The following is a 25787-nucleotide window of genomic DNA, read 5'->3' as shown; positions in this document are numbered from 1 at the left end:
TGTAACAAAATATATAGCGAATGAAATTAACAAAGGAAGAAATAGATGAACTTCAGAAATCATTTGCACCTACGTCTTATGCACTTTTATCAAGGCAAGTAATTGAGAACGCTTATAGTGAATTCTTAGACTTTGTGGGAAGGTGTACAAGTGATCCAAATGTCCAAGATGAAGCAAAAACATGTTTATGGGAGTATTGTGCTCATACACGTGAGATATTTTTGCAAATGATTGTTCTAGGGAATTTAGAACGTCTACTTCCAGATATAAATATTACAATACAGCTAAGAGAGTCATTAGCATCACTAAGGTTGAGGCTAAGAAAATTAGCATATGAATTCTTTCCAGCATTACTTTCTACTGGAACTCCAAAAGCAAATATTATGGCGTCTGTTGATGTTTTAATTCTGAAAACATATATTCAACTACCAAATATGCTAGAACAGCTTGTCACTCAACATGGCAAGCCAATAATTGTACCAACATTGACTAAAGATGAAAGAATGGTAATAGAGGAAAGATTAAATGACGAATTTTTAGTTATGTATTCAAATTCAAGTATACCAAAGACGTCATTATTAAAGTTTTTGGTTGATAAGGGGAGGATAATCATTGAAAAAACTTTTAATTTTTGTTTAAATATAATATCTGACTTTAGTAAGTGGCAAATTTTAGATGCAAGAATTACATTACCTATTTCATATGGTTATTCAGTTTCAGAAGAACAAAATTATGCTTTTAAAGATATTCTACAGACCAAAATACTTATTTTACAGAGAAATCAGACTAAAGTAGTCCATAATAGTAATGAAGATATTAATATAGAAGATATAAATGATAATGATAGAGAGAAAAGTGATAATTATACTTACAATGTAAGATCTAAAACTGAAGTTGATGTCCTCGGTGAAATATATCATACAGCAAGTAGAGTAGTTAACGAAATTTTACTTCAAATGTTGGAAGAGCAGGCTTTACTTTGCTTAAAAAAGGAAAGTTTAGGTGGAATTTATCATTATACAGATGGCTCTTATACTATTGATGGTAAAATATACAAGTTCCTTGATATATATATAATGCAATCTGTAGATATTTTTTTTGGTGGCGCAGTTGAAGACTTGAAGCTTGGTCAGAACTGTTTACTTGGTTCACAAACACCAAATACAATTACATCTCAGTTAAAAAGTCTTAGTAATTATTCAATTATACTGAGATTTTTAATTAGACCGAATGGGGAGATTTGCTGCATTTTATGGCCATTTAACTTACTTGCTAAGAAACAAGGTGATGATACATCTAGCCCAATTTCTAAAGCACTCAATATTATAAAGTCATTAGATAGTTGGAAATTTATATCTAATTGGGGTAAAATAGAATATGCAACTGCAGATCTATCTGTTATACTACTCCATGCAGTCAATATATTGCGCTACTTTCAATTTGAAGTATATAGAAATTTAATTCATGAATTACTAGCATCAGATGGTAATATTTATTATGATGAATATAAAATGGTATTAAATATATATAATAATACTATGGTATATCACATTTGGATGGACATCTTCAATGGATCATTAATAATTGACTTAAATACTAGCCAAACTGTTTGGAAACTGTATCCTCAATCAATATTTCATTCATTAGCATTATCAATCAAAGTGAATTCAGCATCACTTATAGATCTGCTTCCATACATAATGTATATGGCAAAATTCCAGAATATTTACAAAGAAATAGTAAATACTTTTAACTGGAAAATATTGAGAAATCCTCCAAACTCCATATTAAGCTTGGTTGTTTCAGGTAATGAAGATATAGATAATCATAGTACTCGTAAGCTAATACTTTCAGGAAATTCAAGTGTTCTATTAAATACAGCAATTGACAATATATCATTAATATTTGGGGGCTTCATTAAAGGTAATAGATTTAAATTTGATCTTAATAACCCGGAATTTCACTTTTTATTTAATATATCACAAAAAAGTTCAGCTGAGATTGTTTATTTTAGTTTAAATGTTATTGGGTACAAATTAAATAATTTTAAGGTAATATTTTTTAATTGTTTTTGTAATACTTTTAATTCATATTCATGGTACAAAATATTTTACAATGATTTAGCTAATAACTTAGATAACAATTCAAATATATTGGCAATATTTAATTTCGATTTATCAACTGAATCTTCTTCCATAACATCTATTGAAACTCAAAATAAACATATCATACTTAAATTAGATGAACTTTACAATAAAACTTTTTTGAGAAATAATGTTGGTATCATTCGATTAATTAAAGAACTTCAGTTACAAGATCAATGTTTCTTCCCATTTATTATTAGCAAACAGTTCAATTGTAATTCAAATAATTTAGAGGATAATGAAAAAATATATGAATTAACTTGCACTTTAGCTCCTGGAAAAAAGTCTGGTCCTCAATTTAGACTATTATTGTCTAATAAAAACAATGAAGAGGGGTGTCTCGACAATGAAGTTAATTTGAAGATGAATACAAATACATGTTTTTATTCCAGTGAAGTTAGGAATAATAGGTTAGAATCACTAACCAATTCAAACTATGGATACACATTCGTTTGTGAACTTAATCAAGAGCTGGGGGATTCATGCATAAATCCTATGCTATTTATGAATGGAAAATTACCCACTTTTTTTTTGTTATATGAAGAATCAATTAATAACGCAAGTAATTTAGTTTTTAAGAAGATTATAGAAAATGTAGAGATTTCAATATATAGTAAGAAATTGGATACTTCATTCCCGGAACCAAATTGGGTAGTTGCCAACTCAATAAAAATGTATATCAATAATATGAATAATTTTTTTAAACTTTTGGATCTTTGGAATCAAATTTTATTAATAATAAATTATCAACTTGAAATTATATATTTAAAGTTTTATTCTTGTATATATATCAAACCTAATTTAGAAGAGGTAAAAAGTGACACTATATTTCTTGATAAACTATATTCAAGAAAGGACATGATCATAAAATCTTGTTTACCTTGGGATATAAAGATTGAATTGAAACCTTGGCCAATGTTATTTGGTGGGAAATTACTCAAAAATTTACTATTCAATGAAAAATATTGTGGAAGCAATTTGTCAATAAAGTGGAATTATAATGGAGATAATAATTCTAAGATTCTGGATATTACCTTAAAAGACAGTCTTATTGATCCATATATTGAGACATTATATAATAAGCACCTTGAAGAAAATATCGAATCTATAGATTTCTTTTTTAACCAAGGTTATAAAAGTAAAGAAAGTGCGTATAAATATACCTATTCTACATATATACTTGATACTACTAGTTTTGGATGGTCACTATGGAGATTAATTAATACTTATGAATTAGGATTACTTGCCTCTAGATTTCCTTTACTAGATCAAGATATTAACTCTAAAAGCATATTTAATGATCCAAATGGTATATATGAATGCCTCAACACTATTGCTTTTAATAAAATAGAGAGTATAGACAAGATATATATGACATTTAGACTACGTCCACTTGGAATGCATATGACATTTTCACTTTCCTTAAGTTCATACTCACCGTATAAAGCACTTATTGAGTTTGTTGATGCTAAGAGTCTGCAAATTGATGGAACATTTATTAATCAACCTATAGACTTGGTGAATCACTTTGCTGAGCTTATAAGAAAGTTTAGTCAAATAGTATCTTGTCAAACATTAGACTTAGAATATAAAAATTTGTCATCAAAATTATTAAGTAATCCCAGAATATATTTTATACATAAATATCGAAGTGAACTATTTAAAAAAATTGAAAAGCATGGTGAATTCTACTATTATCCCGGTTATATATTTGATAATATATTATGCCCATTATCACAATACTTAACATGCTCATTTTATGTTTCAATATCATCTGGAATCACCCAAAAGATAACAAATTCGTTTCCACTTCCAAATGAACCTTCATCTTTGCAGTGGTTAATTAAATCTAATTCATATGCACCTCATAATTTGGCAAATTCAGTAGTAAAAACTACTAGTACCACTCTCCCGTCATTGAGTACACAAAATAAAATACAATTATCTCCTAATTTTAATGCATCAAGTAATCTTTTATCTTTCCCAGTGAAATTATCTTTATTGGAATTGACTTGGTATTATCAGAAAACAACTTCTTTTGATGTTGATAGGAGACATAATCTTTTTTTTCAAATATTATGGGAATATCCTCAATTCAAAATTATTGTTGACAAAGATGTAAGATATAAAAATTCTTATGGGTGGCCAGATTTAGTTTCAAAGCCTAGTCTTTCGAGTAATCCTAATACTGATCTACTTAATTGGAATATAGAGTATGACATACCTATTGCATTCATGCAAGAAAGTAGTAAATTTATTGACAGATTATTTTATGTTAGCAGCCTTAAAGAATTGAATCCTTCATATATAGAATATCTAGGGCAAAAAAGAATAAGAGAAGTTTTCTTAGAGGCAGATTACAATAAAGATATCAAAAGAATAAAATATGACAATGAATTTATCTCTAATAGTTGTAATGGTGAAGATGATTCCGAAGTACATTCAACTAACAATAAAGATTATGAATTAGATAATAAAAAAGAAACTAGATTTCTAAGTAATGATACTTTATTAGTACCACTAGTATGTTTTCCAGAGTATATCATTAATAAATTTGATAATTATATTGAGATATCACCTATGAAATTAAGATTTTGTTTGGAATTATGTACTAGTCCAATATCTAGTGAATTGGATATAATGGGTCATACTCTACAATTAATGGCTCATTTGAGATCATCTCGTATATTAATTCGCGTAATAATCACAGCTTTATGTTCCTCACTGTTAGTAATAAGAGATATTTCAACGCTACTTCAGTATCCATTGTTATCTTATGAGGGCAAATATCCACTTTATATTCAAGCTATTTGTCAACATGATGATTTACTTGTTCCAATAAGACAAAGTAATACAGTTACTTACTGTTTAAGAGGATTCTTGTTTCGTATTTGGCCCTCAAAAGTAGTATTTGGACTAAATACTACATACTGTGATATATATATTGCTTTAAGAAATGTACCAGTGCAGAGTATTGATGATGTACTAATAAATGGTACAAATGCCTCAAATATATTAAAAAATATTTCGAAACAAGCACATCGTTCAGCTCTTTCCGTAGTTTTGGAGTATCTTTTTAGATTTTCTTTTGAGCAATTAAAATGTCTGCATTCTCCTAATCCAATTCAACTATTAGAAATTCCAAAATCTTTACCATCTAATTCATTACCAGACAATCATATAAATTCAATATATCAAAAGCAAGTTTTTGAAAAAATAGGTAATCAAAAGGTTGCCACCCATCAGCAAAATTCAAGACAACCATCCAATTCATATACAATAAATCAACAAATAAATTCATTAAATAAATCTCAAAAAGTATATCATTCTCATAACCATCAACAAACATATTTTTCAACAAATGATCAGTTATATAATAACTCAAGTCAGTCAGTAGCTACAAATCAAACAAATCAAGTTCAATCATATAATCAATACCAATATCATTTAAAACAACAGGCGATATCATCTCCACATTTACATATGAATTATACACAAAACCAAAGTCAGATTTTATGCAATCAACAGCATGTACAAGTTAATCACAGTTATCAACATCAACAATCCCAATACCAAAAACAGCAAACTCAAGAATATTCTATTATTCATGATCAATCTAATTTTAAGCAATATCCTAAAAATTTACAATCTTATAATCCACATTACCCTCAAAATAACCATTTATATAATCAATCCCACATATACCAGCAATGTCAAACTAATCATCAATCTCAACAGTATACTCACTCAAATCAACAAACTCAGCCTAATCACTTATCTCATAGCCAATCTAGTCAGTTATCTCAATCCTACAATCAAACTAATTCTCATTCGCACTTAATTGCTCAATCTAATCATCACCCTCAGCCTCATGAACAACAGTCTTATAACCACCAATTATATAACCAGAAAAGACAGCATTCTCATACTAATTATGAACACTTCCCATTGATACAACAGCCAAACAACCTATCCTATCCAAATAACCTTCCAAGCTTTATTAAATCTAATTATCAATCTCAAGTAAGGAATATTAGTAACTATCCAGTAATTAATATAAATAATGCACAACTTCAATCGAAAAAATCCCATCCTAAAGATTCACCTAATATTTATCTAGCAAACTCTACAGTATACAATCAAAATGCATGTAGTGATGCAATATATAAAATTCCACAAAATCAAAGTAATATGCAATACACGCAGCAATATCCCATATATTATCCTCAACACTACTCGCAACACATACAGCATCAATCTCAGCAATATAATACCCCACAATACTTACAGAGTTCAACTCAGACTCAATCGGTGAACTCCCAAGATGGTCATGAGTCAAATGCAAAATAGTCATGTCACATCATGACATACATCTAAATAATTGAATATCTGGATTAATTTAAAAGTCAAATTTTATGTTTTCAATTTCTTTCATTAAAGAAATAGCTTTTATGACACTTTATTTTTGATTATATGGATTTTCTGTTCAATAGTTAAATTATGTTTATAAGTTCGACATCTATATTGATATATTTAAGAAGTGTGTGCTTAAATATATAATATTACCCTATAACTTAAATTATGAGGTGACACACATAATTAAGGAAATTCAATTAAATACAATCTCACTATATTGCAATAGTATGAAATATATAAGTTTAATAAACTCTATAATTATATTTTCTTTTATTATTTATCAAGTTAGCTGTATTAGAAGTGGAATATTTGGACAAATTCTTTCGAGTTCAAAAGATGCTCTAAATATGATCAAGCAATTAGGGAGCAGTGATAGTAACAAGCAAAATGAACAATCTCAACAAACTAAAGCAACAAAAAATGCAACTGTAACTATTGATCAATTAAATCAAGAAATTGGGAACAGTCTTGTAAAGAATTCAAACTCTTTAGGGTTTGGATCTTTAATTATTCCAACAAATCCATACATGTCCCTTGACTATAGAGCTTGTGATTATAGCAAATGTATATCTATACTTAACCAAAAAGATACATGGTTTCCATCAAAAATAATGACAGATATTCAGAAAGAGATGGAAACGCTTCATTTAACTTTACCTCAGGGAATAGTTTTTTCACTTCCTTCAACTGAAGTTATTGCTATGAATACACTCCTACAAGTATGTGTATCTTTTTTTCTAGGACAAATAAATAATGGGAATTTAAGATTAAATAAGAAAGTTTGTGTTGCCCCAAATTGTCTTGAACAAATTAATCTTCTTTGTAAAAATGTTGTTGGTCCTTATAATCCATCATCAGTACACTTTAGAAATATAAAGACTATGACTCAAGAGACTCAGAAAATTTGTAGTGAATCCAGAAAAGAAATTAGTCAGAAATTTCCTAATTACTGCGGTTTACCTGCTGATATATCATTGAGTGGAAAAAGTGAAAGTCCTACTCTTATTCCATCACAATAAACAATTTCTAAAATTTTAAAATAATACTTATTTACTTGAGTATACTATTATTTTATATAAATAACTTCCATTATTATAGATTTGTTTATTGGGTGGTTTTCCAAACTCGATACTCATGGCAAAAACATACTTACCTATGTTACAACTAGATCTAATTAATCTGCAGCAACTTTTAGACTTTAACTCTTGTTTAGAATTATTTGAAGTAGCTATTTCCTTACTTTGTGAAGTATTATAGTCTATTTCTAATAGTTTCATGGTAGACTTACAATATTCACTAGTTTCTAGTATTATAATAAATTCAATAATAGGTGAGTAACTAGGTATATATTCCTTTGTACTATTAGATAGATTGGATGAGTAAACTGAAGTTATTGTAGTTGATTTCATCTGATTAAATACTATATAAAATAACTCAAGTTGATTCCTTTTTCTAATATAACCGGTATATTCAGAAATATTCCATAAATTTAAAGAATATGGACTAATTTGATATCTTTTAGATATTGGAAATGTATATCTCATTTCAATATCACTAAATAGTGATATAGTAAAGTTGAATGGACACTTTTTTTCATATTGAGTAATTACTAAGATGAAATTCAATTCACTATTATTACTATTCTTATTAATATCTTGTATTTGTTGTTTAATATCATATATGTTAAGTTTAAGTAATATAACATTACCATTATTGTAGATACCTTGAATTAGTGGTTTATTTTCAGGACAATCAATTCTTTCATATCCATAATAAATATGCATAGCAATATAAGATAAAGTATTGGGTTTATCATCAATTTTTTCATAGCTATTTATGTGTCTATTTAATAATATCCATAAATCACCATGTTCTTGAGTATAGTTCCTTAAATTTGAAGTAGTTTTGAGTATTTTTGAATTTTCAGAATAATTAAAATTGTCTAAATTTAACAACTTATATTCGACTTGATACAAATTATGATATGCAGTGAGAAAGCTATTTCCATTCATTGTATTTCTAGATATATAACTAGAATTTTTATTCCTAGGTGAAAACCAATTTTTATACCACCTAGATTTACTTTTTTTAGATATTTTATCTTTTGTGTCATTTAATATAAGTATACTCTTTTCATGTTTTTGTAAATTATTGTAATCTTTGTCTTTAAAATTAGTTATCTTCAAATTTCCTTTGTTTTTTAGGATATTTAAACTAGCACTAATTCTTATTTGTGGATAGAAGTAAAGAAGATGTAAGTCATCATTAAGAATAGAATGATGAGGGTATCCATTCCATGTGCCATGAAAAATGCTAAAATATGAGAATTTTCTTCCTGGATTCCAAGATATATATATATGAGAGAACCACTCTAAAATATCGTTCCATTCCATCCAAAATACTCCATTATCTTTTTTAGATTCTTCATTTATATCATAATTCAAGATATTTTGTAATTCTTTATTCCATGACTCTGTATCACTAAAAGAGTATTTACCTTTCCATCTAATGGCTCCCCAAGGGTTTCTTAGTAAAATAAGATGAGTTACTTCATTACTAACTCTTGGATTCACAATATCAACCATTCTAAGTACTTGATATGCATGTTTTGAGACTATTCCAGACGTTGTGGCAATCTCCTCATATATAGAACCTACACGATTAGATTTTTCTACTCCAATATTTTTATAATCAAATTGACTAGTTCCTAGGGAAACTATGCACTCTCCTCTTTTCAAAGAGACTAACAACTTTTTCCACAGATCTCTAAAAAAGTGGTATTTATCATTATCTTTATTTATTACAATCATTTCTGGAATCCAACCAGTCAAATAAAATATATCTACTGCAGGATTGCTTCCTACAGTACCATATTGATTACCCATTATCTTTAGATATGCCTTTTCAAGTAAGCTGATACCAATATAGCTTTTATCCCTAAAGTAGGATAGCAAGGGGTTTCCTTGTTTGTCTATTGGCATCCAATTATCTATAAATACATCTCGCCATAGCCCATTAAAAAGTAATTTACAAGAGTACATTTTGAAATTCACATGTTGATTATAATTCATACAAAATTGAAATATTTCTTCTTGTATTTTTAAAGATAGTTCATCGTTTATATCCTGAATTATTTCTGATATTAAGCATTCCTTAAACTCTTTTTCATATTCTAAAAGTGAAGATAATGCTACAATAAAGGAACAATCACCTATAAATCCCTGTATAATATCAGATGAAGAGTACTGTTCCCAGCATGTAGGGAATAGCTTATAATTTTCAATTTCTTTCTCTGGAATCTTTTTCCATTTGTATATTCGTCTTTTTTGCATTTCAGATAGTATAGGTTTCCCATGAGGATCCCCATAAACTAATGAATAATTTTCTAAGTTTTCTAATTCATTATTGCTTGAAAAACATAACTTAGCACTTTTTATTTCATTATTTGAGGTAACAAATAGGTTTTTCAAGCGTATATCATTAGTTATTACCTTAGGAGGTATAAATATATTATCATTAATAAATGATGACAATATTATTACCTTCTGATCCACAAAATCGTTTATATTTAATATATTACAAAAAAAAATAGATAGGTATTTATAAAATAGATCTTCCTTCATTTTATCTTTCAATTTACTATACAGAAATTCTTCATTAGTATTTTTATTTATCTCATATTTTAAAGATACATCACCACTTGAAAATTTACTAAAGAAAGACTTAGTAGAATACTTCATATTTTTTAGTTAATTCTTTTTTGGGTGAGATTAACATATTAAGTCTTTATTCATGGTAATTAAAATCTTTTTTTTTTTGTATATACTTAGTAAATTCTAAGATTTCCAATTTTTTTATATTCGTCTTATCAAAAAATTATTTATGCATTTATATAACTGCAGTGGCTCAAAAGATCAAATATTTGACTTATAATAGTACTATTTGTAGTATTAGGTATAAATTTGATTAAAAATAGCTTTATACAGAAAAATACACACAATTATGCACGTGAAAAGGCGCTAAAAAAAGGCGGTATTTAGCATTATCGGTACCTGTTATATTTCCAAATTTCAGAGGAAAAATAATTATATTTTCATAATAGTAAAGGGGTACAATGCCTGTCTAATAATTTTGTCTAGTTAGTATAGACAATGGTAGGTAATGATATCCTTTTTACAAGATTAGGACGTGTGCAAATCATTGAGAAGTTGAGTGAGATTTTTCCCTTTTCTAGGGATGTCATTTCTGACATTTTTGATGACATCTTCATTGACATTATAGAAGATTTAGAACAAAAAAGAAATCAAGATCTTACTGATGTTGATTTAAAGTTTTCTGAATATTTAGATCTGATGATAGAGACACTCTGTTTTATGTCATATACAGATGATTACTCTAAAAAATCAGATTCTTATTTAGATATATGTGAAAGATTTAAAAATTATAGAGTTTTTTTGAAAAAAAGTTTGAATATGTTGAGTTCAAGTTTAGAAGGGGATAATAATGTAAAGTCTTCTACTTCAAAGAGCTTTTCAAAAATCCTTATTCCAAAATATCCTTGGGACTTAAAGAAAATTGAAAATTTATATGTTAAAGAGAATTTTGATATCTTGAAGCTATTTTTACTAAATGTCCAAAATTACAGTGGTTTTTATAGAGTTAAGGAATCTAAAGATAAAATATGGCCACCATCGGGACCAGGTAATGAATGTTATAGTATAACAATTAGAGAAGTTGGAATAGATAAGGGTAATAGTACAAGATCTGAAGAAGATAACCAACTACTAAAGGATATGGAAAATAATATTAAAGATTTAATAATAAGACGTCAAGATAAGAAGTTTGAATTAAACAGTATTTTAGCAAGATCACAAATAAAAGAATATAATATAATGAAAATTGAAGATAACAGGAAGATTATTGATAATATTAATACCAAAATAGTAGAGACACGTTTAGAATATTGCTCCACTCTATTTAATAATAGAAATAAATCATTTATTGATTATATTTGTGATAATCAGGCAGAAACATCAAAAAATAATATGGTATTTATGGATCTACATGGATATAATCGTGATGAATCTGTTAATATAATATGTTTGTGTATTGCATTAATATTAAAATACAAGCTTGATGTAAATATATCTGAATATATCAATAATAATAATAATGGGTATAATAAAGTTGAAAATAAGGAATTGAAAGTTCAATGTGAAATTTGCAAATCAATGTCACACAGAAATTTAATAATGTCATCTGATTTATTCAGAAACTACTCTTTCATTGACTTATACATTTGTGTAGGAATGGGTAATCATATAAATAATCGTCCTAAGTTAGCAAGTTTAGTTAGACGTATATCTTCAGCTTTACATCTACCATGGAGATTTGCTACTAAAGGTGTAGTTATCTTACGTATATTAAAGCACTTTTCTTGGTTTGATATTATAAAAACTTGTGTTTAAACTTAGATTTCTTATTTATAAAGTTATAAATTTTATCATTAATTCATAATAGAAGCAGATAACTAGTAATAAATCCAGTAATACTCATAAGTTTTGTTTCTCTTATCAATTTTAGTTATTCATTATTACCCTTTAATATAAAAACCAGGACCATTTAAAACAAAATGTATAGAAAAATCTTTAAACATAATTCCTGGTAGTAAATGTGGTGTAATAATAATAATTTGATTCATTTTAGTTCCTATAATCATTTGATTATACTTATCGAAAGATCCTAATTTTTCTTTCTTATTTTGAAATAATTCTTTGACTTTTTTTTCACATGAAAGTATATTTAATAATTCCATTAATTTTAGTTCTCTGGAATTATCTAAACCTTGATTTATTTCATCATATAAAGTAAAAGAATTACTTCTACACAAACCCTAAAATAAAAGAGTTATAGAGAATAACTGTTTTATTTATAAAATAATCGCATACAGTAATCTATCCATTATATTAGATATATCAAAATATAAATCTGTATAACTTTATGTGACACTTTTATGAAACTTACTTGTAATGCTAATATATATAGTATTGTACATAATGATTGTTCTCCTCCAGAAATAGAACTTGATGAAAATAGTCTAAATTCTTCATCTATACCAAATTTTACTAAAATATTTATACAATGATCCTTTTCAAAATTATTAATAAATATATCATAGAATTCTTTTTTTTTTTCTAAGTTATATTTTGAATTATCACTTTCCATACAATTAGTTGTATCTTTTTCAGAGTATGCACAAGAAGTTGATATTTCATCCAAAAAGTCAAGATTTTTGTATTTAAATCTTTCATAAAATGGTATGATAACTTTGCCCGAATGTCCTTCATTTATAAAATTCATGAAAATAAAAAAACGATCATTTAGTACACTTTGTATAATATTTAAATTAAGTAACCATTTCTTAGAGTATTTAAATATATAATTCTCAAATTCATTAATTTTCTTCTGTAATGTATCCTTCTCTAAATTTAATATTTCATATTCATTTTGTAAATTATTAAGCCTTTCGAGGTTAGTATCATGGGTATTATATTCTAATTTTAAAATAGTATTTAGAATATCATTATATTTATCTTGATATTTAGATTTTGGCAGTAATATATCAAGTATACTATAGTTATAATCTCGTTTATTATTTGAATTAGGTTCATTATTGGTATTAGGATTTCTATTATTACTTACATTGTTATACATATAATTAGTGGTTTTTAGTCTGTTACTTATTCTTCTAGCTTGTTTTTGACATATCCCATACTTATAAATATCTTTATTACAATATTTAATATCAAATATATATTCTATATTATCTGATAAATTAGATAATAATTGAAATTCTGTACATACTTGCTTTATTATCTCAATGTAGCATTGTGGAATGATATTTTGATTAGGAGTAAAATCAGTTGCAATATTACTGTAGAATATCTCATTGTTCGTTTCTTCATCTATTAATCTAAGGATATTCTCCATACCAGGAATTTTATATAGTGCTTCGAAGTTTTCATTATTACTATTTTCGTTTTCTATTGGCAAATAGTAATAAGGAGGTAATTGCTCTAAATTTAAATCTTTAGATTTTCTATGAATTCTGGTATAGTATTGATAAAATAATGAGTAAAATTGAGCATAGTAACTTCTTAAATCTAGTTTCATCTTACTTAATAAATCCTTAATTTTATTATATTCAATTTCATTTAGTTCTATTATTCTATTTAATTTTTGTAACTCATCACTTTTTAATTTATTACTACTATTTAAAGATGTAATTGAATTCGATATTTCACTAATTTTCTTTTTTATATTTATTAGTTCTCTAAATTGTATATTTGCAATATCTTCTAGTATTTCCGATATATTAAGTAATTCCTTGTATATAGGTCTTTCATTATTAATTTTGTTGTAATGAATGTCTTCAGAAAATTCCATATTTTTATTTCCAAATATTGAATAACATATTGATTCTTTATTTTTATTCAATATTTTGGATTTGTCAGGTTTTATTGAATTATTTAATTTTTTAAGGTCACTTTGATACTTAATCTTTAAATTTTTTATTTTGAGAATATTTTTATAAATAGATGGAATATTTACTAAACATTCTATCAAAATATTTAATATTTCTCTTTTTTTATTGTATTCCATTCTTAGATTATCACATTTTTTCTGTTTTTGCTCAGTATCCTCAGTTATTTTTGAAATCCTGTTATTTATTTCTACAACTTCTTCCATATCAATATATTTATCTTTATTTTGACTTTTATTCGAGTTATATTTCTCATATTCTTCTAATAATAAGACTGTATTCATTGGTTCATCTAAATTATTTGAAGAGATTGTCTTAGATTCCGTATTATATAGTGATGATATCAATTTATATAAAGTCCCAAATTTTCCAATATTTGAATTTGTATAATTATCTCGATTAATTATATTATTATCATTAAGTTCCTTCTTAACAATATTATTCAAAACTAATAGCTGTACACTTTGATATATTCTAGGATTAATATTTCCATATTTATTCTTTAGCCATTCAGACAATTCATATAATATTTTATCCTCATTCAAATTAATAACCTTATTTCTATTATTAAACTCTTTACCTGGTTCTGTTTCATTGTAATTATTATTATTAGATAAATCAATAATGGCACATAAAAAAAGTTGTGGTGCTATTTGGAAAAGAATATTTTTTATAGATTCGTCTTTTATTATAATATATTGATGAATAAATCCTATTTATACCTAATATTTCTTAGATCTTCATCTACTTCAGGATATATTGGTTGCGAAAATTTAGCTAATGTAAGCACATTTAAGTTATAATTGCTTGTTAATAACTGAATATCTGATTTTTCTGATATAAAATAGTAGTGGAATTGCTGCAAAAATGATTCTACTGCTGATTGAACAGATCGATCTTTTAATAATATATAACTACCTATTGGGCCATAAACAGGTCCTTTTGGAGATATATTAGATGAATTTATAGCATATAACTCGTCAGATATATTTTTGTTCACTGAAAAATACCTCATTATATTTTGACGTATTAAATTAGATAAGGCTGATTGTTTAACATTATTTAAATATATTCTTAGTTGATTATCTAAATCTTTATTTTCTCTATTATCATTTATATTTCTGATCCTTTCCTCTTCCAAATAACTTTTTCTTTGAATCAGCTTATTTTTTAAATGGTCATTTTCTCTAATATTTCTTTCATAAAGAGATATTTCAGATGAAATTTGACTTATTTCTTTGCCTATTTTTATTTTTAGTTCCTCCCCTTCATCTAATAAAAATCCATCCTGTTTATCCCTAAGTAATGACAATCCAATATTTTTCCATTTTAAAATCCAGTTGTTGTTTAATGATTCTTCATATTTATCAACTTCTTCATCTATCTCCTTAATAAGACATTCAATATCCTTTATCTTTCTATAATAAGCTTCCAAAGATAATTCCGGATCTTCAATTTTTTCTCTTGTTTCCTTAATTATATCTTTTATTCTATAATGAGAATGTTTAATAATACCATTTAATTTATTATTTTCAATATCTTTTATAATATCATCATATTTTTCTTCATATTTCTTCTGTTCTGACAATAATTCATCAATCTTATTAATTTCAGAGTTTATATTTTTTTCTAAAACTTCCCTATCTTTTTTTTTCCCCTCTATTATAGAGAAATTATTCTTTAAACACTCTTTTTCTTTAGTTCCTTCAATTAATATCTCAAATATTTTAATTAACTCCATTGCCATCTTACAGTAAATGTATCTAATATAATTTATTTCATTTTGTTCTGCCTTCAATATTTCATTCTTTATTTGAACTAACTTAGTTTCTTTCCCATATAAGTTTGACCTTAAAGATTGTGAACTTTTTGTTATATCAAGAAATTTATTATAAAAAAATGTTAAATTATCTATATTTATATCATCTATATTATTATTATTATTTGATTCTTTTGATAGTGCTCTTATAGTTTCCTTAAAAATATACTGACTAGACTGAGTTGCAAATTGACTTACTCTTTGTTGAGCTAAAAATGATATCATATTATCTAACTGTATATTCATTTCCTTTCTTAAAGTAGTTATATCTTTTTCATTGCACTTTAATCCATCTAATTTCCATAAAGTTCTTACTTCATTATTATTTGATAAGGTCAAAGTACGATCTATAGTTACTCTCTGACCTTTATCTTTATTCAAAATTAACTTTAACTTGGAATATTTACATCCATTACGTATATAAGAAGCTAATAAATGCCCTCTTGCTAAAATATTTGTATCATAACCAAGCCCAATCGCTATTCCACATACAACGCTACTTTTACCACTACCATTTAAACCAGCTATAATATTTACATTATCCTCAAAAACATATACAAGGGGGCCTTCAATATTCATCCAATTTTCTAAACTAATAGAATACAAAGTTCCTTTATTATTATATATATCAATATTTGATTTATTTGTAATATTTGAGGGTTCTATATCACCAATTTCTACATTTTCCCTTAGGATATTCAACTTATTTCTTCTTATATCTAAATTATCATCAAAATTAACTAAATTATCCTCTATAGATGTATCTTCAAAATTTATTGTAGCCTTTTTCTTCTTAAGTCTCATTAATGTTTCATTTTTATTGTAGAGTTGGTGTACTAATGTGTGCAAGTATGACCCGCCTTATTAAGGTATACCTAATTTTTTAGTATTGCCATATACCTGATATTTACATATATGGCGCTTAAGTAATATTTACAAAAGACTAATTAAAGGTTTTAAATGATATATTAATTGGACTCTAGCTTCTACTATAGAACTACATATAGATTTAAATCTAGGGAAGTAGGAGTTACATCATTACATGTCTCATCATATATGGATTTAATACTTGTATTTTTTATTTTAATCTATAATATTATAGTTTTAATAATAGATATACGTTTATTATATATTTTTGAAGATCCTGAAGATGTAAAAGGTATGTTTTAAGGAATTTTATATATTAAAGGTGATATATTTTATATTCTACCTTATATAATTTCATTAACCTTTGATTATAATATTTTTTAATTATCTAATAAATTCTTTTCCTTCATCAGATCGTCCTAAACAGGGAATAATTGCTAGGGTATCTGCTCTCTTTGGCTTACAATTAATATGGATTAATTACTCAATAATATCTATAAATATAATGAATCAAAATCCACCATTAGGTGGTGAACCATCTTCAACAGTAAATATGTTTAATTTATTCCTCATTATATTGTGTCTAAATTTAGTATATATGGCCTTATTATTGCCTTTCTCAATATTTTATTATGAATCAGAACATGATAAGAGATTAATAAGACATTCTCCTTTATTAATAACATGTTTATATACTTTACCATTTATAATTATTTATGGTATTTTATTAGGAATAAGCTATGGAGCCTTTAGATTTGCTACATTTTCATTTGTATCAAATTCACTATGTATAAAGGTGTCAAATATAGCAAAATTTTCTTCAGATTTATGTTCCAAACAATCTTTCACAACAATAATATCATTCCCTATAATATTTACTGGATTGATGATATTTATAGGTTTTATTTTTAATATTGTATTTGTAGGGATTGGATTAGTTCTTACACCTTCTCTTATTTTTTCATCTATTATTAATAGAGTAATACCTTTAACTCTAGAAGAATATAATTCTAGAAAAATGGAAATATTTATTATAGCTGAGAAATTAAAAGAAGTTGGGAAAAATATACTTAAGAAACAGGAACAATATAATAAGTTGAGTTCAAATTATTCATACTCTTTTAAAAGATGGAGTGAAAAGAGGTCTTTGCAACAAAAAATCAATAAATATAGAAATGAAGTAATAGCATTAAATGAATATTTTGAAAATACCGAAAAGGGGTTCAAGAAAAGAGGTGAAAATTATGTATTAACTACTATAAAAGTTATTGGTTTTATTTTAAGTTTGTTGTTTACAATAGTATGGATATGTATGTTAATTACTTCTATGGTTATATCAGAGACTTTTATTCCATCCAATAATCCTCTTGTAACTCCATGGTTAATTTTATTATCACTTATATTACCTATATATTTGGGTATTTGTTCCTGTTTCTGTTGGTCCCAATTTGGTAAGAAGATTTGTTTTTGTTTTCCATTTCACTTTTTAAGAAGAGATGAAACACCTCTTAATTCTATTCTCTTTAATATTGGAATTGTATTATTTCCAATAACTAGTGTTGTATATCTCACAAGTAAAGCTATGTTATGGTGTATAAAATTTGATGAAAGTTATCTAATATTTTATGTAGCTTCTAATATTTATTTAAATAAATACTTTATAGCAAATGATATCTTTATATATTGTATATTTGGTGTATCTATTTTGACGACTATTGTAAAACTACTCATTTATATATGGATTCATAGTACTAATAGTAATACGAAAGGTGTACCCAATATTCTTATGAATTATACTGCAACCAAAGACGAATTATAAGTTAAAAAAGAAAATAAGATCCAAAACATTAAAAGTGACATATTTTGGATATAATTTTTTTGTCCTCTTTTTCTTTTTTCTTGAAACAATGGAATTAGATAAATAAATAATAATTTTCTAATATGAAGGGAAAAAAAAAGTACTCCTACAGTATTGATATTATTTATAAGAATTTATTGATGCTTTATACAAATGTCTTTTTTGTCATTATACTATAGAAATCTTCAAAGCTTATCTCTCCATCACCATTACTATCAGCTCTTTCTATCATTTCCCTAAGTTCATCATCAGTCATATTTTCCCCTAGTTCATGAGCAACTCTCTTAAGATTCTTTAGTGAAATGCTACCGGTCTTATCATCATCGAACATAGCAAATATCTTTTGAATACCTTCTCTACTATCCTTGTCACCAAGTTTAGATGCAATGGCATCAAGGAATTCCTCGAAATCAATAGCAGATGATCCATCTCTATCCAAATCTGCTATAAGCTGATACATAGTTGGATTTTGACTTTCAAAACCTAAACTTTGCATAGCAGCCTTCATTTCCTTTGGATCTATTGTACCAGATCCATCTGTATCAAATAGATTAAATGTTTTTCGAATTTCCTCAATCTCATCATCTGTTAGACTGGGCCATTCATTAGCTCGCTTGCGACTAGGAGATGTCCTTCTCTTCATTTTAGTATCTATGTGTATCTAATATTGTACACTTGGTTATATTGTTAATTATATTATATACTTAAAGAAAAAGAAGGAAAAAAGAAAAAAGTTAGAGGTAACCCCACAATTTTGTTTTCACTTTGTACGTTACACATTCAGGTTCCTTAGTTTATCCACAAGGAAATGAGGGGGAAAATGTACCGCCATTTGCACCCCCAACCAACTATTATATATTTGGCCGAATAACTGTATAGAGAATTCTAATAGGAAGTGTATATATTTAAGCTATTAAGGTATAGAAATAAAAAAGGCTAAACTTTGAATTTACATTTGTAATATATATTAGCTTAATGGTAATACACATGAAGGGAGGAGTCCCGATAGCAGCAAATATATTAGTAAATTTGGAAGAATTGGGTATAGGTTCATCTTGTTTTCGTTTTGGTAGTGTAACTTTAGAAGGAGATAAGTATGTTGGTGTAAAGGAAACTAGTGTAGATGGTGGATCGCAGATAGTTATTGTAGATACTTCAACAAAACATATAAACAGAAAACCAATGAAGGCAGAAAGTGCGTTGATTCATCCATTAGAAAATATTCTTGTCGTAAGGGGTCAAAGTGAAGTTAATGGATGTACTGTTCAAATTTTTAATTTGGGAAGTAAAGAAAAGTTAGGAGCATTTGTATTTCCTGAATCTATTGTTTATTGGCGTTGGCTAAATTCCAGAATATTGGCTATAATTGGAGATAAAGCAGTATATCATTGGACTATTAATGGAGGTTCTAACACACTTCCCTTAAAGATATTTGAAAGGTCTGGAGAATTAGCTGAAAGTTCTACTCAAGTAGTTGGATATCAGTGTAATAGTGATCAAAGATGGTGTATGCTAATGGGCTTATCCCCATGTACAATACCTAATCAAGGTAGTAACTCAGGTGGTGTCTCAGTAAAGGGTCAAATTCAATTATTTTCAGCTGAAAAAAGGCAACAGCAATTATTAGAGGGATTTTCTGGTAGTTTTGGAGAGATAATTTTAGATGATTTTATAAGTGCTCATCCAACTAGTATTGTTTGTTTTATTGAGAAAAAACAAGACCAATTAAATGCTAAGTTACATATAATGGATATTTCAACTTCTAGAGCTGAAGGTTCTACTCCATTTAAGATGAATGTAGAATTACCTTCTAATTTAAATTACAACAACCCACAAGTACCTGGGGTACATGGTCCAGGAGAAAATAGTGGAATATTTGATTTTCCTATTTACAGTTATATTTCAAATTATTTTGGGGTGATATTTATAATAACAAGGGGAGGAATTTTATATGTTGTAGAGCCATCTTCAGGAAGTATTTTATACTTTAGTCAGATTTGTCAAGATTCAGTATTTCTTGGATCTCCAAGTAGATCACATGGAATTTGTGTAGTTAATAGACGAGGTCTAGTTTTACATGTAATGGTGAATTCAAATAATATTTCATCATATATTCAATCTAATACATCTTTATTCTCTAATCAAGGAATAACTAGATGGTTAAAACGGTATGGATATAGTGGTAGTGAAGACTTCTCAACACGAATATTTAATGAAGCATTAAATCGTATGGATTATGTAAATGCATTTAGAGTTGTAGCATTAAATAAAAGCAATTATTTAAGAGTCCCTGCAACTCTAAATCGTCTTAAAATGCTTGATAATAGTAATAAAGTCCTACTTTATTATTTTATATGTCTATTACAATATCATATATTAAATCAATTTGAGAGTTTAGAACTTGTTCATATCACATTGTCACTGGTTACATCTTCATCTTCAAATTCTTCTTCTGAATCAATTTCTACATTTCTAGCTGCTATTTCAGCCGGTTCAGTATCTCTTACCCCAAATTTCTCTATTCCTTCTCCTTTAGTTTTTTTAAGAATTCTTATTAATGAGGATAAACTTACATTAAGTGAGGATCTAGGAGATCTTTTATTATCTCAATGTACGGATAAGTCATTGGCTCTTAAGGTATTTAGTAAATGTACTCCTCTAAATCCTACGAAGATTTTACATACATATATTGAGATTGGTAATTACGATGACATTATTAATTTTATTTTACAACATAAAGATAATTGGCCCACAATAACAACAGATATCCGATCTTTACTTAATAATTTACTTATATTGAATAATATAAATGCATGTGTAGAATTTGTAAGACGTATATTATTACCATGTACACCTGAAAGTGTAAATGCAGCTGCAAATTTAAATTCATCAAATATAACAAATTCTGGTAATGTCAGTAATTTTTCTAATAGTGCTAGTGGTGTAAATTCGAATGTATTACCACACGGATTAGAATTAGCAATTGATAAAATTTCAATTGTTGATATATTTATATCTCATGGACACTATAAAGAAATTACATCAATTTTACTTGATTATTTAAAGAATAACCGGCCTGAGGATGCTGCCTTACAGACGAAGTTATTTGAATTAAATCTTCTCTATGCTCCTCAAGTTGCTGAGGCTTTATTTCAAATGGATGTATATACGTATTATGATAAACATGCAATTGCTAGTTTATGTGAAAAAGCAGGGTTATTTGAGCGATGCTTAGAAAACTATACTGATATGAGAGATATCAGAAGAATTTTGAGTATTTCCTGTGGAAGCCTAAATAGTGATTGGTTGGCAAATTATTTGTCGAAGTTACCTTCTAATACTCGTTTTGAATGTTTAAAGGAACTACTTTCAGTTTGTAGGAATCAAGGTGGTAATATTAATAGTGGATCAGGAATAGGTTTAATGTCAACTAATACATCTGATTCGAGTGGTACATCACTAACAAATACTATAAATAACTCAATATTACAGAATTTGATACAAGTTTGCATTAAAAATATTGACAATATTGGAATTGAAAATATTATTACTTTATTTGAACAACAGAATTTATGGGAAGGTATATATTATGTAATTGGATCTAATTTAACAGCATATTTAGGGGGGGTAGATTCTGCAACCTCAGGGATTATAGGTAATACAACTACTGGTCCTAGTATTAGTACGAATAACTTAAATTCTCATTTAAATAATAAATCTACTTCTATTCAACAATCTTTTTCTTCTCAGTCATTTATAATATTTAAATATATTGAAGCATCTATAAATCTTGGTCAAGTTCAGGAGGCTGAGAGGATTTGTAGAGATTTTCCTCAATCGTATGATCCTGACCAAGTTATTGAATATTTCAAAAATATAAAGATGAATGATTTACGTCCTCTAATTTGGGTTTGTGATTTACATCATAGAGTTGAAGATCTGATTAATTATTTGTATCATATGTCGTTATATAAATATATTCAAGTTTATGCTTTGAAAATAAATCCTAGTCAAACTCCACTAGTTATTGGTACATTAATAGATTTAGATGGGTCTGAAGATTTGGTTAAGTCTCTTTTACAAGAAATAAAGACATTAGGATCTTCGTTTTCTTTTAGTGATCTGATTCAACAGGCTGAGAAGAGAAACAGGCTCAAACTCTTATTACCCTGGTTAGAAGAGAGGGTACATGAAGGCTATCAAGATCCATCACTTCATAATGCATTAGCGAAAATTTACATTGATATGAATAGAGATCCTGAGAATTTTCTAAAAACTAATCCTTATTATGACTCGAAACTTATTGGTGATTATTGTGAGGATCGTGATCCTTATTTGGCTTATATTGCATATAGAAAGGCATGGGGATTATGTGATGATGAAATAATCCAAGTTACTTATAAAAATGATTTATATCGTTTATTGGCAAGATATCTTGTTGAACGTCAAGATTTGAGTTTATGGAGTAAAGTATTAGGTTCTGGTAATAAACAAAGTGAAGATTTAGAAGGTGATGAACACTTTGATTCATCTAGACAACTAATTATTGACCAAGTAATTTCTTCTATATTGCCAGAATTTTCTAATAAAGCAGAAGAAGTTAGTTGTACAATAAGAGCTTTTATTAATGCAGATATTCCTACATCACTATTGGAACTATTAGAGAAGATTGTACTACATATTAATAATGCAGAATTTACACAAAATAAAAATTTACAAAATTTATTATTATTGACTGCAATTAAGGTAGATCCATCAAGGCTTGATGATTATATTTTAAGATTAGATAATTATGATGCTAAAGAAGTTGCTAAGATAGCAATTCAACATAACATTTTGAGATCAGCATTCCAAATATATAAAAAATTTTCCTTAAATATCGAAGCAATGGAAATTCTTTTACAAATTGCTAGAGGTGAATCGAAGGATAGTACTGAATCTAATGACAACTTAGGAAGCGATTCCCCAGAATATGAAAATAGTCAGCATTATAATATAGACTTATCCCATGCATTTGATTTTGCAGTTTATTGTAATGATAATAGTGTATGGTCTTTATTAGGAAGACAGTATTTAAATATTGGAAGATGTAAAGAAGCTGTAGAATGTTATATTAAGTCTGAAAATACAAAGGGATATCAAGAAACTATTGATGTGTGTTTGAAAAGTAAATCTTATCAAGATTTGATGAACTATTTACAAATGGTTAGAAGATTGAAGGATTCAAGAATTTCAAAGGATCCTATAATTGACACAGAATTAGCTTATTGCATGTCGAAATTGGGCATGATTCAGGAATTGCAGAATTTCCTCCAAGGCATCAATACAGTACAATTGCAAAGAATTGGAGATAGATTAATGGATGAAGGTCTATTTAAATATTCAATAATATTCTATCAATCTATACCAAATTATTCTCGTTTAACAACATGTTATATCCAATTAGAAGAATATAATAATGCCTTAGAATCTGCTAAGAAAGCTAATTCTCCGAAAACTTGGAAGGAATTATTGCAAATTTGTATGCAAATTGGCGAATATAACTTGGCACATCAGGCTGGTTTAAATATTATTGTGTATCCAGACTATTGCGAAGATGTTGTAAATGAATATGAAAATAAAGGTTTGACAGATGAATTATTAACATTATTAGAAGGAGCTATACAAAATACTGAGCGTGCACATGGAAGCCTATTCACAGAGTTAGGAATATTATATGCAAAATATACTCCGGAAAAATTGATGGACTATTGTTCAAATTATTCTGGACGTATTAATATCCCGAAGTTAATTAGGATATGTGAACAATACCAATTATGGAATGAAGTAGTTTATTTATTTTTACAATACCATGAATATGACCAAGCAGTCTTAACAATAATAAATCATGCAGATGTCGCTTGGAAAAAAGATGAATTTATTTCTATTCTACAAAATATAAGTAATTTAGATATCTTATATAAATCAATTACATTCTATCTTGATAAACATCCGGAACTTTTAAATGATCTACTTATGAGTACAATCAGTAAAAACAATACATTAAATGATAGTAGGATGGTCAATAGCTTAAATAATACACCAAGACATAATAGCAATTTAGGCTCAGTGAATATGGGTACAAATTTAGCAGATACTCCACAAAATACTAGTAATAGTTTATACAATTCATCATCAATAAATTCTAGATTTGACATTTCTAGTTTATGTACAAGATTGATACAGCAGTACTTCAGAAAAACAGGTACTGCAACAGATTCTGTAGCTAGTGTAGCTTTAATTCAAGAATTTCTGGAGAGTGTATGCAGTGAAAATATCTTGGCTGTAAATGAAGCACTTATAGATTTGTATTTGAATACTAAAAATGTAGATAAACTACAGAAGCTAATTATGGAATGCGACAATTATAATCAATCGAATTTATCTCGGAAATTAGAGAGTCATCCATTAAACGATTTTCGACGTCTAGCTGTGAAAATTTTTCATAAAAATGCAGATTATCAGCAAGCTTTAGAAATTTGTCAAAAGGAGATGCTAATTGAAGATGCAATAGTTGTAGTATACAAAAGTGCTGATACATCATTAATTGAAAATTTATTGGAATTTTTACTTAGTCATAAAAATATAGAAAACTTTATAGCTTGTTTGTATACATGTTATGAATATCTTAAACCAGATGTAATTTTGGAGTTAGCTTGGAAATATAAATGCCTAGATGCTGCAATGCCTTTTTTTATACAATGTGTTAGAGATCTTACAAATAAGGTTGAGAATTTAGAGAAAAGACTAGATACAGTGTATCTGACGGATATAGCAAGAAATAATGCATCAGGAACTGGAGGAAATTTACATAATGGACCTTCCCATAATATTACTGAAAATTCCACTAATGAGATCCCAGCCTTGACAAATCATTCTTATAGTGATAGTAAATCTGGAGGATTAGGGAATATTGGGATATTAGGAAATTTAAATAAAGGAGGTTGGGTGTAAGTGAATTCAAAATTATATATCTAAATAGTTTATATTTCAGAATTGTTAAATATTACAGATCACCTACACAACCAACATTTAGATAAATGTCACTAAAGAAAGAATTGTAAACTAAAATGTATACCCTTTAATTATATGCTGAAAAAT

The 25787-nt window shown here is 27.1% G+C and overlaps 8 protein-coding genes across 8 annotated transcripts, besides 16 other annotated features; 5 read left to right on the top strand and 3 right to left on the bottom strand.

Annotated features, from left to right (window-relative positions):
• Nucleotides 1-20: 20 nt before the first annotated feature.
• Nucleotides 21-6494, top strand: CMU_025270 (uncharacterized protein; the record flags this gene model as incomplete). Its single annotated transcript, XM_002139834.1, has 1 exon — nucleotides 21-6494. The coding sequence occupies one exon, from the start codon at nucleotides 21-23 to the stop codon at nucleotides 6492-6494; it is 6474 nt and encodes a 2157-aa protein (XP_002139870.1).
• Nucleotides 1487-1536: a sequence feature (AT_rich).
• Nucleotides 2869-2922: a sequence feature (AT_rich).
• A 293-nt stretch (nucleotides 6495-6787) lies between the features above and the next one.
• CMU_025260 (uncharacterized protein) lies at nucleotides 6788-7579 on the top strand (the record flags this gene model as incomplete). Its single annotated transcript, XM_002139833.1, has 1 exon — nucleotides 6788-7579. One exon carries the CDS (start codon nucleotides 6788-6790, stop codon nucleotides 7577-7579), a length of 792 nt encoding a protein of 263 aa, XP_002139869.1.
• Nucleotides 6791-6841: a sequence feature (AT_rich).
• An 8-nt stretch (nucleotides 7580-7587) lies between the features above and the next one.
• Nucleotides 7588-7643: a sequence feature (AT_rich).
• Nucleotides 7607-10300, bottom strand: CMU_025250 (calpain family cysteine protease domain-containing protein; the record flags this gene model as incomplete). The annotated part of the gene is made up of 1 exon (XM_002139832.1): nucleotides 7607-10300. One exon carries the CDS (start codon nucleotides 10298-10300, stop codon nucleotides 7607-7609), a length of 2694 nt encoding a protein of 897 aa, XP_002139868.1.
• Nucleotides 10122-10151: a sequence feature (AT_rich).
• Nucleotides 10301-10711: 411 nt separating the features above from the next.
• CMU_025240 (uncharacterized protein) lies at nucleotides 10712-12028 on the top strand (the record flags this gene model as incomplete). The annotated part of the gene is made up of 1 exon (XM_002139831.1): nucleotides 10712-12028. One exon carries the CDS (start codon nucleotides 10712-10714, stop codon nucleotides 12026-12028), a length of 1317 nt encoding a protein of 438 aa, XP_002139867.1.
• Nucleotides 12029-12153: 125 nt separating this feature from the next.
• On the bottom strand, nucleotides 12154-16726 carry CMU_025230 (uncharacterized protein; the record flags this gene model as incomplete). The annotated part of the gene is made up of 3 exons (XM_002139830.1): nucleotides 12154-12453; nucleotides 12585-14785; nucleotides 15022-16726. The coding sequence occupies 3 exons, from the start codon at nucleotides 16724-16726 to the stop codon at nucleotides 12154-12156; spliced, it is 4206 nt and encodes a 1401-aa protein (XP_002139866.1).
• Nucleotides 13336-13387: a sequence feature (AT_rich).
• Nucleotides 13718-13799: a microsatellite.
• Nucleotides 14122-14157: a sequence feature (AT_rich).
• Nucleotides 15620-15654: a sequence feature (AT_rich).
• Nucleotides 15986-16049: a sequence feature (AT_rich).
• Nucleotides 16535-16577: a sequence feature (AT_rich).
• Nucleotides 16727-16978: 252 nt separating the features above from the next.
• Nucleotides 16979-18608, top strand: CMU_025220 (uncharacterized protein; the record flags this gene model as incomplete). Its single annotated transcript, XM_002139829.1, has 2 exons — nucleotides 16979-17081; nucleotides 17203-18608. 2 exons carry the CDS (start codon nucleotides 16979-16981, stop codon nucleotides 18606-18608), a joined length of 1509 nt encoding a protein of 502 aa, XP_002139865.1.
• Nucleotides 16995-17059: a sequence feature (AT_rich).
• Nucleotides 17157-17187: a sequence feature (AT_rich).
• Nucleotides 18425-18445: a sequence feature (AT_rich).
• A 184-nt stretch (nucleotides 18609-18792) lies between the features above and the next one.
• Nucleotides 18793-19290, bottom strand: CMU_025210 (centrin protein, putative; the record flags this gene model as incomplete). The annotated part of the gene is made up of 1 exon (XM_002139828.1): nucleotides 18793-19290. The coding sequence occupies one exon, from the start codon at nucleotides 19288-19290 to the stop codon at nucleotides 18793-18795; it is 498 nt and encodes a 165-aa protein (XP_002139864.1).
• A 332-nt stretch (nucleotides 19291-19622) lies between these two features.
• CMU_025200 (clathrin heavy chain 1, putative) lies at nucleotides 19623-25640 on the top strand (the record flags this gene model as incomplete). Its single annotated transcript, XM_002139827.1, has 1 exon — nucleotides 19623-25640. The coding sequence occupies one exon, from the start codon at nucleotides 19623-19625 to the stop codon at nucleotides 25638-25640; it is 6018 nt and encodes a 2005-aa protein (XP_002139863.1).
• Nucleotides 22400-22421: a sequence feature (AT_rich).
• Nucleotides 23350-23380: a sequence feature (AT_rich).
• Nucleotides 25641-25787: the final 147 nt, after the last annotated feature.

This window comes from Cryptosporidium muris, genomic scaffold (genome assembly GCF_000006515.1).
Source record: "Cryptosporidium muris RN66 scf_1106632353999 genomic scaffold, whole genome shotgun sequence".
Classification (NCBI taxonomy): domain Eukaryota; phylum Apicomplexa; class Conoidasida; order Eucoccidiorida; family Cryptosporidiidae; genus Cryptosporidium; species Cryptosporidium muris.
This window is presented reverse-complemented; position numbering and strand designations above follow the sequence as displayed.